A 13,792-nucleotide genomic window follows, 5' to 3' on the forward strand; every position below is an offset into this window, starting at 1 on the left:
TCGGCACCCAACAGACAATTGATATAGATGTATAATACGTCCTATCAGCGTTTAAGGGTTAAAATTATTTTATCTCAATTTTATCTACGGTTATGTTTGATGGGATACGTTTACTGGAGTTTTATCCTTGTTGCCGATGCACAATAACAGTTATTAGCAGCTTGAACAGTTTTCTCAGCTTCAGTTATAACTAGGTTTAAATTTAACAGTAAATTTCCCGATTGATCTTTGATCTATAGCAAATAAAGTTATTACATTAAGATATCTCAGTTCTATTCTACATAACATCATTTATAACAACTACGGTAATAGTGTACGATAGTACGATGATTGAAATACAAGCCAAACGGATGTTATCAAATTCGGCTGTACTTAAAAAAAAAAAAAAAAATGTTACATTCGGTTGTTCATGGCTGTCACACATTTATGCAAAGAGTATAACGTTAAAACCATACTTTCATAATTCTCTTTTGCTGTTTTTGAACTTATGTAACTAGAAGATGGGATAAAGTTAGGCTATTGTAATTTGGTCTCTCATAAAATCGGATTATCGTAAGACCAAATTATCGTAACTTGAACACTACAGCTACCTGTACACTGTATAACACCTTATTATATCTTTACATACTCTAGACACCCAAAGGATAAAGCTAGGCTTTTTTCACTTTACAGTATTTATAATACTATAATGTACTGTACAGTAAATTCTATAGATCTACACTGCATAAATATAATTTTACTTATTGCGCCATCGCTGGATTAAAGAGCTGTTTGACTGGTCTAGGGTACTGTTCCCCTGCCGCTAACCGAGGGCCGCCTGTATTTTGATAACGTGAAGGACAGTTTGAAAAGCTACCTTAGTATCATATTTCTGCGCAGAAATAAAAATACCCAAAACGTAATACATTTTCATACACATTTTAAACATTAAAGCATGAACATTTATAAAATCGACACATCGATAGCTAAATTTGCAGTTTTTTTAACTCTATATTTTTGGAAGAGCGGCAGGCGGCGGCTCACAAGAAAGAACATGAAAAAACATCCTCTTCGATAACGTGAAGGGCAGTTTCAAAAGCTGCCTTTGTATCATATTTCTGTGCAGAAATAAAAATACCCTATTTTTCATACACATTTTAAACATAAAAGCATGAACATTTATAAATTGACACATCCATGGCTAAATTTGCACTTATGTTACTCGATATTTTCAGCATAGAGCAGTGTCAGAGGCATATATTTTACCCTAATACCTATGTAATAACTCTCCATAAAATTTGTTAATATCATGTGCATAACCTTTATAATCTAAACGGCATTTCTACAAACATATGAACTCGTTAAACAACGGCGCTAGCGGCGCTGTTAACCGAAATTTGTGCAGTAGAAATACCTTAAAATGCCTTATTTTTTTCATTAATATTTTTTATGACAGCCATAAAATCAATTTGCTGCTAAGCGATTGCGCCATTACCCGTGGGCTGCCTGTATTCGGATTGATGATAATCTAAATTAAACAAAGGACAAGACTCATCCTGCTCGAAGGCTACGAATGTGTTCTGGTGGTTGTAACACTACTGAAATCCGGTAATATAACCGGAAAATAAGAAGCAGCAGCTGTAAGCACTTGATGTTTAGTCAAGAACGGCAGGAAAAAGAATGAAGTGCTTTGCTATGTTGTTCCTAGTAGTATACGTATTGCCTTTCGGGGACGGCACTGTATACATACACTAAACAATAGAAGCGTTAACTGCAAAATTTGAATTAGGCTGCCATATGTTGGAAACTATAGCTAGCTACAGTGCGTATATAATAACTTGGTAAGTCCCATATACAAAATTCATGTTTATACAATGCTGAACTATAAAATTTATACCTTGAGTTTGAAGAACATTAAAAGGGGGATTTTACAATTTCATGCAAGAAAAATTGTGATACTTCAGTTAGGAACAAATAAACTTACCAGTAGAAAGGGAATCACAGCCATGGTCAAATAATTCGCCAAGAGGTGATGACGTACCAGTACGACGGGCCTGTTTGCCATCAATGGCATCAAGGCTCTGATATAGAAAAAGCCCCAAGGCACAAAGAAAACAAGCCCACCTCGGTACCTGTTCAGAAGATAAAATTATTCTAATATATTTATTGTTATCCAGTCAGAAAACTTATTATTCTAATATCTTTTTTATCCCAATTCTTCAAATGTTATACTCTATCTGCTACTCTAACATGCAAACATCTTCCAGCTTGTATTCCATTTTTCTTGAGATCAGTTTTGGAATACTATATCAAACTTCCTAGTACCTCTTTCTTTTTAACCTCAGGAAGGCATGAGTGGCTGTAAGAATAAAGTTTCTTTTGTGAAAAAAAAATTAATATTTTAATACACACCTATCAGTTTACACAAGTTTATCTGTGCTATCTACACCTTTAGAGGCAAACCATATAATGACAATGATGAAGACACTACCTTTATCAATTATACATCCAGGAACCCTGGCATCTCTAACAATTAGCAGTCGTTCCCATGTTGTCTGGACTTGCCACAGGACTAGGGAGCTGAGAGGAGGCTCTCAGTGTAGACTGATGAGTTTGTATTAAAAAATATTTTAATGCAAGGCCCATTAGTTTATATTCAGAAGGGTTGGACTCTCATGAATAGCAAATTTTTACAACAGGAGCACTAGAGGTGAACTGCTGAGTGAAGTGATCTGGAAACAGAATTTTTTTTTTAGGCTAACAAGGGGTAATGTTGGATGAATTCTTTATAAATTAGGCTACAGTTATTGCTCTTCCCCTTGACACTTTTAAGAAAAAAATATATCAAAAGGCAGACAAGTATCCCAAAGAACCAAACTCTTAAAGAAAGAACAGTTATGAAGAAAAGGGAAGACTGAGAGGGGACTGTTCCCATCAGGAGGCAAAATTACTTAGCTTACAATCTCCATAAAGTCAACAGAATATGAATCCAATAAAGAGACAAGATCATTCTCACTCCAGGAGTACAACCAAGGGTGAGCTCAACTGACAAGATCAGGCTCAGATGGGGTACCTGTTTCACCTCCCATGCTCACAAATGAGCTCGATCTCTTGACAAGTGTCATCCAAACTCTCCCTGATAGGGTTCTGATGCAGCAGAATCCTCTGGTTCTATCAGATCCCTAAAAGCATGAGAAGAATCCTCCCCCAAATGACAGGAGCACACACCTGCCAGTGATTTTTAAGGGAATATGATGCCCAACCTGTTCCACAGGTGACAATCTGTGGAACATGAACTGAGACCAACCCATGATGAATAGAATGAGGCTCTGAGCTGTAGTTATCCCTCCCAGAGCAGAAGCTGAACTGGCAGAGGCCACAGCAAAGCATATACTACATACAAGTGTCTTCATGCAAAACACCTCTGGGACTCAAGAGGAACTGACCAAGGTGCTGCAAAATCTTGCACATGAAGATCAACTTATAATAATGGCAACCAGTTGGATTTGAACACTACCTGCGCATGTAAGATCAGGAGACCATACTCCTACCAAACAAGAGGGTAGCGTTAACTCTACAGTGCACCTTTGTATACACATGGAAATGTCTAGGACAGTCCTCCAGTCCAAGAAGCCATTGGAACACTTGTGGTACAATGCACACTCTGAACTCACATGACAACTCAACCTGTAAAAGATGTTCCACCCACAAGTAAGCAAACACCACTGGCAACTCATTCATGGTTCTCTTTAAAGAGGGCGTTCTAAACTTCTTTGGGAAGAGGGAGAAAAGAAGAGGAGTTTTTGTTCCTTCCTCTTGTTCCCAAACCTTTGCCATGGTGAAGGAGACCAACTCCCCCATTGCTCAGAAGGAAGATCAGGACTAAAGGTCATATCACTAAAAAATGACTCAGGATGACTTAACAAACAGAGGGGATGCTAGAGGTGGGCAGTATAACGTTAAGACCTCAGATTTGTAGCTATGAATATTACAAATTGTCTTAGAAAATTTGTCATTTGTTCATACGCGAACAAACCCTCGGCCTTAACAATAGGATAGACTCATACTTGGAGGGAGGTATAAGACATCCTAGACCGGCTGGGGGCCTACCCACCAGTCCAGCTCTCAAAAGAAATAGTTCTTAGAGAGGGACTAAAGCCCGTTGAGAAGCTAGATACACTAAAATCTAACCACTCAGAACCTGAGTGACATACAATGATATATGGGATAACCATTGTATAGGGAACCAAGAAAACTGTGACTGTCCAAAAAAAACAAACCAGGGCACTAGGGTTTGTAGTACTCCCGACTCCTCCTTGCCCAGGAGCAGAGCCTATGCTACTAAATAGTGGGTAAGAAATTGAAAACTGCACGACCACACTACCAGTATGACTACCTCACTCACCTGTATCAAACCAGTCCAGCAAATGACGTGTCAATTCCTTAAACTGCCTGAAGGAAGAAGGAAAGGTACAAGAAAAAGAAGGAGGCCAGCCAACTCACTCATTCTCTCATCCACACAATCATCTTGGGTAAGATACAAAGGTGCCCCGTTAAGGGCAACTATGAGTTACACAACCTGTTGGGCAGCCACCACAGGACACAGGGAAAAGTGTCCATAGATCTGTGGGCAACATCCTTAAGATAGAAAGAGGTGAACGTGGACTGGCGTAACCAAGTACCAGCGCTCAGGACTCTATGTACAGCCAAGTTCTTTTTGAAAGCCAGAGAGGGACCAATGCCCCTAATGTCATGTGCTCTAGCCTGCACAGACGTGGCGATGGAATCATCAAGTCAAGTATGCCTGTCTGCTGACTTCCCGTATCCATAAAGAGTTAGTATTCTGGTTAAACTTAATATTATTTGTAAACTAGTACTGTATATTATTATTTTACCATAAAATGTAGTAATGTCCTTAAAGATATACTTACACATACACTTCCAGCCCAAACAGTAGGGACAGGAGGGTTGGGAGTTACCTCACTAAGAAACATAGTAGTATCTCCATTGTGGAGAGAGGAGAGAGAGATAGAGAGAGAGAGAGGAGAAGAGAGAGAGGTTATCCTTATTTAAAAGTGAAATGGATAGATTATTGTACTTCTTTACAAAATACTATCACATATGAATTTTGAAATTAGTTTGGTATTAATATTATTATTATGCGAAAATATTAACCCTTAAACGACCGAAGGGGTATATTAAAAATCATCTTCCGTGTGCCAAGGGGGGTCTAGGTCTAAGGACCGTGAGCGCGGAAGTGGAAAAAATATTTTTTTCAAAAATTCACAGCGTGCTTAGTTTTGAAGATTAAGAGTTCATTTTTGGCTCCTTTTTTTTTCATTGACTGAAGTTTAGTATGCAACCATCAGAAATGAAAAAAATTATTATTATCATATATAAATAATGTGATATATGATAGCGCGAAAAAAAAAATTTCATATATAATTATATTCAAATCGCGCTATACGCAAAACGGTTAAAGGTAACGAGTTAATTTTTTTTCGTTGTAATGTACACTAAATTGCGATCATTTTAGTATATAACACATTGTAAAACAATAAAAGCAACACAGAGAAAATATTATCACAAAATGATGCATGAATTCGTAACGCTCTGACGTAAACAAATATTTTTTTCAAAAATTCACCATAAATCTAAATATTGTCCTAGAGACTTCCAATTTATTTCAAAATGAAGACAAATGATTGAATACTACTATACTGTAAGAGTATTACCTTACAATTGCAGTTTTCGACCATATCTGACGAGTTAAAATTGACCGAATGTCAAATTTTTTAATATATTTTTTTTATATGCAATTATTTCAGAAATTAGAAAATCTACAACATTCAAATATTTTTCGTTTTATTCTACGTGAAATTGCGCACATTTTCACATAGAAAACTCTATGAAATGCCTAATATGAAATGGAGCAAATATTCCGAGAATGTGATGTACGTATTTCAGAGATTTGCCGGGGAGAATCTGCGCGCGGAGGGAAGGAAAGTTGTTTTTTTTTTTTTTTTTTAAATTCATCATAATTCTAAATATTGTGCTAGAGACTTTGAGTTTGTTTCAAGATGAAGATAAATGACTGAATATTACTAGACTGTAAGAGTTTTAGCTTACAATTGCGTTTTTCGACCATTTCAGTAGAGTCAAAGTTGACCGAACGTGGTTTTATTTCTATTTATCGTGATTTATATGCAAATATTTCAAAAATGAGAAAAGCTACAACCTTCAATTATTTTTAAATGTATTCTACATGAAATTGCGCACATTTTCATATATAAAACTTTATGTAATGGCTAATTTAAAATAGTGCAAACATTACCACAATCGCACGTATGTTTTTTTCGGAAGAGTTACCGCGCGGATGTAAGGAAAATGTTTTTTTTTTTTTTCATAAATTCACCATAAATCAAAATATTGTGCTAGAGACTTCCAATTTGTTGCAAAATTAAGGTAAATGATTGAATATTACTAAAATATGAGAGTTTTAGCTTACAATTGCGTTTTTTGACCATTTCGGTAGAGTCAAAGTTGACCAAAGGTTGAAATTTTGGCACTTATCATTTTTTATATGAAAATATTTCAAAACTGATAAAAGCTACAACCATGGGTTGTTTTTAGTTGTATTGTGCATAAAATTGCGCACATTTCCATATATAAAACTTTATGTAACGGCTAATTTAAAATGGTGCAAACATTACCACAATCGCACGTATGATTTTTTTCGGAAGAGTTACCGCGCGGACGTAAGGAAAACGTTTTTTCATAAATTCACCATAAATCGAAATATTATGGTAGAGACTTCCAATTTGTTGCAAAATGAAGGTAAATGATTGAATATTACTAAAATATAAGAGTGTTAGCTTACAATTGCGTTTTCGAATCATTCGGTAGAGTCAAAGTTGACCGAAGGTTGAAATTTTGGCACATCGTTATTTATATGAAAATATCTCAAAACTGATAAAAGCTGCAATCATGAGTATTTTTTGGTTGTATTCTACATAAAAATGCGCACATTTTCATATATAATACTCCATGCAATGGCTAATTTAAAATGGTACAAAAATTATGTCAAAAATAATTTCTGAGATGTGTCACCGATACTTTTTAGTGCGGCAAGAAAGAAATTCGCGCTTGCGCGCCTGCGTAACGATTGTAAACAAAACAACACCTTGATCCGTGAACTCCCAGCATCCCCCAAGGCGCGTGATTCAAAAGTTTTCGGCTGGTAGGCATATAAGTATTTTTCCGCGAATTTTAAAAAAAACTTTTGTATGTCGACGTAAAATATGTCCAGTCGGCACTCGAGAGACAAAAAATGTCGACGTAAAATACGTCCAGTCGGCGTTAAAGGGTTAATAAACATACAAATGTACCATAGAAATTCTCTCATCTCAGTGAGAGAGAGAGAGAGAGAGAGAGAGAGAGAGAGAGAGAGAGAGAGAGAATCTCCATGATCCTTTGATTGCAACACTTCCCTTCCTGTTTTGACATTTGTTGGACCCCAGCCAACTCTGCCTGGCTACCTGGAGTTTAAAAGACGCGGGGTAAAATGCATTTTCTTTCATTCTTACAAAATTATTTTTATTTATAAACTTAAATCTTGCTAATTCACTTTAGTATTTTCTTTAATGAATTTATATTATTGCTGTTTACATTAATATTGATATTTGAAAATTAGTAAATCATCATCCAAAAAAATACATCTCTGTAAGAGAGAGAAAGATGGAAAGATTATCGTAGTATTTGTAAAATACTTTCACATATGATTTTTGTAATTAGTTATCATTATTATCATCATTATTATTATTATTATTATTATTATTATTATTATATGAAAATATTAATAAACATATTATACATACGTGTACCACAAAAATCTCTAATCTCAGTAAGAGAGAGAGAGAGAGAGAGAGAGAGAGAGAGAGAGAGAGAGAGAGAGAGAGAGAGAGAGAGACCTGGAGTTCGAAAGAACTAAAATCTTACTAATTCACTGTAGTATTTTCTTTATTGAAGAGATTGCTCTTTACATTAATATTAATATTTGAAAATTAGTAAATCATTTATCATACAAAAAGCATACATCTCTGTAAGAGAGAGAGAGAGAATTTAGTTATTATGTGATATCATTTAATCTTATTAAACTTACTAATACAGTATTGATCAATATTAATATTTTAAAATTAGTAAATCATTTTTATATCATAAAAATTTATTTAGGCATGAAAATAACATCAAAATACACTAATTAGTGATTATTTATCGTCGTAAAATCCCGCGAATAGGCAAATTCTCCGCAAATAGTAATGGGTAGATAAGGTCCAGTGAAAAATCCGCGAATCAAGTGAGTCCGCGAATCCGGAGAACGCGAATACGGGGGCCCCACTGTACTGACAAAGGCCCCAATATAAAAACAATTTTCAAAAGTAGCTTCTATATCCGTCAAGTAATACGACACAAACACCGATTTTGACCTCCAGAACGTCGTTTGCAGAATGGGAGGATAGCGACATACTATGTCTGAATGATTCAAGGACGTTTGCGATACTGCACGGAAATCTCGTGTGTCTTCCCTCTCAGGACACAAAGAGTTTGATCTTGAATTTAGGCATGCGCTTCTAAAATCAAGCTCCTCAGGAACAACGAAATTGCGTTCTTTGAAAGATCACGGGAAGGATCTCTCACTGAGCACCAGAGTCGATTCGAGTTTCCTCTAAATGTTTCTGTCCTAATCAGGTAATTTCTGATGACTCTCACAGGAAATAATGTACGTTCCTCACCTTCCGCTCCCACTATGTCCGTTAAGCTATTGATTACAAAAGAACGACGCCAAAGATTCAAAGAATCCTTGTTCTTGGCAAGAAATTCTTTTACATATGGGCAAACTGCATTACTCTGGGCGAAACCTACTTCCTTACTGATTGCCAGCAACTCGCTTACCTCGTCATTCACACCCAAATGAGGAGTTCATCTGCTACTCTGATGAGAGAGAACGAGTAAGTCCCTCCTTGATTTCGCACATACGACAACGCTGTAGTGTTCATGTAGATCGCTATCTTCCTTCCAGCAACTAAAAGGGCGAACACTTGTAGTCCTAAAAAGATCGCATTCAATTTTTTCACATTTATGCGTAGTGTCCTCTCTTGTTTCGGCCAAAGACCTGAGACCCCTCCTGTCTCCTAGAAGGGCTCCCCATCCCTTGTCCAACGCATCTGAGAAGAACTCTAGGTCGGGGTTCGACACGACTAAGGAAAGTCCTTCTTGTAGTCTCTCCTTCAACCACCACCAGCGAAGATCCAACTTGATTTCTTCTGTCAAGGGGCAGAATAGCAAGTCCAGTTGTGTCTTCCGAGACCAATTCGCTTTCAGGAAGAACTGAAGGGACCTCATGTGTCGATAGCCTAATGTAACAAAACTCTCCACTGAAGCAAGGGTCCCGAGGAGGCTCATCCACTCTAGGGCTGAGCAAGATGGGCAAATAAGAAATGTTGGACTGCCAAAAGGCAGACTCGATCCTCTTCAGGGAGAGAAAAGCCTGAAAAGCTAGAGTTCAGAACCATTCCTAAACAGGGACTCCTCTTTGTTGTGTCAAATAAAGTGTCTTCTCTAAGTCCTTCACACACTCACGACTGGATCTGGATCTCAGGAGCCAGTCGTCCATGTAAATAGCTGCATTGATCCCCATCAGATGCAGCTATTTCCCCAGTGGAGCGAGAATCCAAGTAAATACCCGAGGGGCAGTCAATAGTAGGAAGCAGAGGGCTCTAAACTGGAACTCTCTCTCCTTGAAGACGAATCTCAGAAATTTCTTAGTCCTGATGGATGGGGACATGGAAGTATGCATCCTTTATGTCGAGAGACACCATCCAGCTGCCTGGTTGGAGGGCCGACATCACCGATCGACTCGTTTCCATTTGAAATTTCATCTTCAGCACAAAGAGATTTAAAGCACTTACATCCAATAAGGGTCTTGAGGCCCCCCGATGCCTTGGAGACTACAAGTTTGTCATTGAATCCTGGGGAGTTCATGTCTGATACCTCCTCTATGGCTTTTTTGATGATGAGCGCTTCTACTTCTTCGGCTAATGCCAAAGCTTTTGCTGACCCTGTCAAGTACACTGTCAAGCAGATGGGTGGATCTTGCACAAAGCTTTTGCTGACCCTGTCAAGTACACTGTCAAGCAGATGGGCAGATCTTGCACAAAGGGGATCGCATATCTTTCTTGAAGCACCTGCACTACCCACTGCTCTGCACCTCTCTGACTCCATTCTTCCCAGAAGTAGTGGAGTCTCACCCTTACAGGTGTGTGAAGGACCTCCCAGTCACTTATCTGCTGGCTTAAAGGGAAGTTTCTTGGTGGATTTTGCTATCGCGCACAAGTTAGTCCTTGGTCTTTGCTGCCACCTCGATTTACCTCCTTGAAAGGGATGCTTCTGAAGAGGAGAAGCTTTAGCTCCTGTAGTGGGAGGTTTCTTTGGTCGTCTCGCTGACTGGGATAGAAGGTCATTAGTTGACTTCTTTTTGAGGTCTGACAGCACCTGCTGAATGGTCTCTTTAGGAACAGGTGAGAGAACATAAATGCAGATTTCTGGTTCGTAGTCACTCCTCGAGATGTAAAAGATCACCACCGTTCCCTCTTCTTAAGAACTCCCATAGTGAAGAGGCTAACTCACCTGAACCGTCTCTCACTGCCCTGAAAACTCTTCATCAAGGGATCGGCAATTCCCTATCTTTCTGGCTAAGGCTGCTATCGTCCAGTCCAGAAAGCTAAAGACTTTGACCACCTCAAATAAGTTCTTCACCAAGTGATCTAAATCGGGCAAGGCGAACATCACTTTCTCAGTCGAGAACGCCGCTCTTCTGTGTGAATCCTCAAGACCAGAGAAGTCTCCTTGAGAGGAGGCACATACTCCCAATGAAGGAACTTCTCGAGTCGCATAGGACCTGTAAGTCTTATTTTAAAGCTTCGAAAGGGGGTAGGCGAACGAGGTCTTAACCCAACTCTCTCTTCCTAGCAAGCCACTTTTCTGCTTCTTTAAGGGCTTTCTTTGAGGACTGGGAAAGAACCAGTTTCAGTAATCCAGAAGAAGCTGACTTCCTATCCTTCACGAACATTGAAGGCAGAAAAGAAGGCGAAGCTGGCTCTAAGAAGTCCAGGTAAGTCAGCAACAAAAACTTTAACTATTTTGAGTACGCCGAAGAAGCTTTCAACACCTGCGCTTGTGATTCCTCCTCCAAAAGGACTGATGACACACTATCCTCTTCTTCTGACTGGTTTGTCGCTTTTAAAAAAAAAACCCATTAGCTCTTGAAGTTGTCGCTTAAAAGGGCCAAATGGAGAATCATCTACCAATGGCCTGGTCTTCATATCATCCGAGGTCAAAGAAGAAGTCGTAGCTGTTGAACGGCTCTACTTTGAAGACGAGCGACAAGAAGGTGAAGTGAAGCGAGTCGCAGGAGGCGAACAAGTCAAAACTCCTTTCAAGACACAACGAAGGGAGTCAACAGCACAAGCGTGAGCACTGGGCAGAGTATGAGCGCCTGTTGTCAGTTGAACCTGGCGATCCTCCCGAAATTCTTGGGTAGGCGCAAAACTGAAGGAAGGCTGTGGGCTCCAGTGCTCCCTAGACTTCTTAACTGAAAAAGGCGTACCGTCCGCAAAAGTGGCATGCCTCTTCAAAGGACGCAACACTAAATCACTCCACACCTGTCGCCCCTACACAGGTGACTGCACATCCGATTCCGATAAAACTGCACTTCACTGATGTCTACGCCTTTCCAGTGACATTTAGTCAACACTCGTGAATCGACAGAATTGACGGAGTCAGCGACTGCCCATGGGCAAACCCCCGTCCCCCTCCGACCTTTGGTATGTCTTCTCCCGGGTGAGGGAGAGTGGGACAGTGACCTTCGTCTAGGAGAAATGGGGGGACAGACAGCTGCGTCCTCAAACACAAGATTGACACTTGGCCCAATACTGGTCTACTCCCTCGATTTTTCTAAGAAAGCACAAAATGACATTCCTAAATCCATTATGGCTTTTGCCAAAATCTCAAATTTCTTGTCCATTTTGGACTCTAAATTGGCAATGGTGTTGGGATCAGAGACATGGGATACCTGGACTGGAGTGATTGGTAATGAAGTTGGAGGACTAACAGTAGGCAAGATATTAGACAATAGAGAAAAAAGAGAAGGCTTGTTCAACTCTAAAGGCAAAGGAGTTGTTTCTACCCTAGATTTGCTACTAGCTCTAAGAGCTGCTTTCCTCTTCCTATCTTTGTCCTTTTTATCTAAATGAACCTGAAAAGTCTTCCACCCTTTCTCATCTAAATCTCGGCACTCCTCACAAGTTAGCTCCTTGTTACAGCATTGACCCCTACACTTAATGCACTTAGAGTGCGAATCGTAACACAGTTTAGCCATCCTAGTTTTGCAGCCACTGCAGTAAAACCTAACAGAAGACGAACTAGAGTCCGACATCGTAGTTAAACTCACTAATGAAAAGCTAACTTGGCAGCTAACTGGATAAAAACCACCAAGAAATTGTACTTCACCAAAAAGATAAAAATCCAATATGGCAACGAAAGTTAACTGCAAGAAAACCATAGATGTTACTCAGTGGCCAGCAGAAAAAAAATTGATTGTAGTTAGCTCAGCAGTACCGGGTATGTATTCTCGAAAGTGGGCGGGACCTGTATCACATACACAAACGATGGCAGCCACCACTGCCAGGAAATTTGAAATTTTGACTGCCAGGTAAGAAAGCTTACAGCTATGTAATTGTTTGGTAAGTCACTTATGTGAAAATTATTGTTACAAATATCTCCATTAATTACAATCTCCTATCAAAATCTGTTGAAAACTTTAAAGATATTTCTTTGGTTAATATAAAATCTTGATAGTTTAATTGGCCAATAATGTCAATACAAAATAATCTCGAAATAACTAACCTCTTGCTTGGCATCTGGACTATAATAAACCAGAAGCAAAGATGTTGCGATGTTCACAAGTAAACCACTAATGGTAATGAGATTGGGGGCTAGAGTCAGGGGACACTGCTCTACCAGCCAGCACCACCACTTCTGCATCATTGGATCCATTAAAGAGGAGGAGGCACAGGATGTACTTGTGCTCCTCCAAGCGGCGCAACTGAAAGTCCTTGAGTTGTCCCATTTTGTTCTTAGTTTTCTTTAAAAAGGGCTGATATATAAATAGTATATAAAGGTTTTCAAACCTCACTTCTTCAACTACCTTTGTGTACAGGTATAAACACTTATTGCTTATTTCACCTAAGTGTCAGCTGCCCTAATTTCCTAAGACATCTTCCCAAAATAACTAAAATCACAAATTCATTTGTTCATATTCTTGAAATCGCTTACAACAAAACACATCAGTCATCAATGTACTTCTCACATGGCAACCACAGGTAAGTCATTTCACATACTTAATAGAACATCTTCTGTAAGATTTCCTTGCACCATCATAAATGTCTGAAAAGATAAGAATAAAAAAATGAAATTACACAACTGAATAATTCATGCATTAATTATACATTAGTGTAAAACAAATTATTCCTATATCAGATACAACTTCATTACATAACAGTGATCTTGACAATAAAAACATTACCAAAATAAGTAAATATAGAGATTTGTGTGAAAATTTCATATCATACTATAATGGGCGCAATGTCTGTTGTCTGTCTGTCATTCAATCACGGCCAAACGGCTGGTCAGATGGGCATGAAACTTGGCAGGGTTATGGTGAGGACCCCTAAGATGGTTTGTAACGGGGTGTCAT

At 38.7% G+C, this 13,792-nt stretch overlaps 1 protein-coding gene across 4 annotated transcripts in view; it reads right to left on the reverse strand.

Moving 5' to 3' along the window:
• Window positions 1–13,304, reverse strand: part of LOC135219427 (choline/ethanolaminephosphotransferase 1-like) — a 433,147-nt gene extending 419,843 nt beyond the window's left edge. For all 4 annotated transcript variants that reach the window (XM_064256204.1, XM_064256203.1, XM_064256202.1 and 1 more), the window contains exons 1-2: window positions 12,943–13,304; window positions 1,964–2,111 (exon numbers count right to left, since the gene is read on the reverse strand). In XM_064256204.1, coding sequence (XP_064112274.1) covers window positions 1,964–2,111; window positions 12,943–13,092 — 298 coding nt within the window. In that variant the 5' untranslated portion in view covers window positions 13,093–13,304. The remainder of the gene's footprint in view (window positions 1–1,963; window positions 2,112–12,942) is intronic.
• Between the last annotated feature and the right edge of the window lie 488 nt (window positions 13,305–13,792).

The sequence above is a fragment of the Macrobrachium nipponense genome, chromosome 1 (genome assembly GCF_015104395.2).
Source record: "Macrobrachium nipponense isolate FS-2020 chromosome 1, ASM1510439v2, whole genome shotgun sequence".
In the NCBI taxonomy this organism is placed as follows: domain Eukaryota; kingdom Metazoa; phylum Arthropoda; class Malacostraca; order Decapoda; family Palaemonidae; genus Macrobrachium; species Macrobrachium nipponense.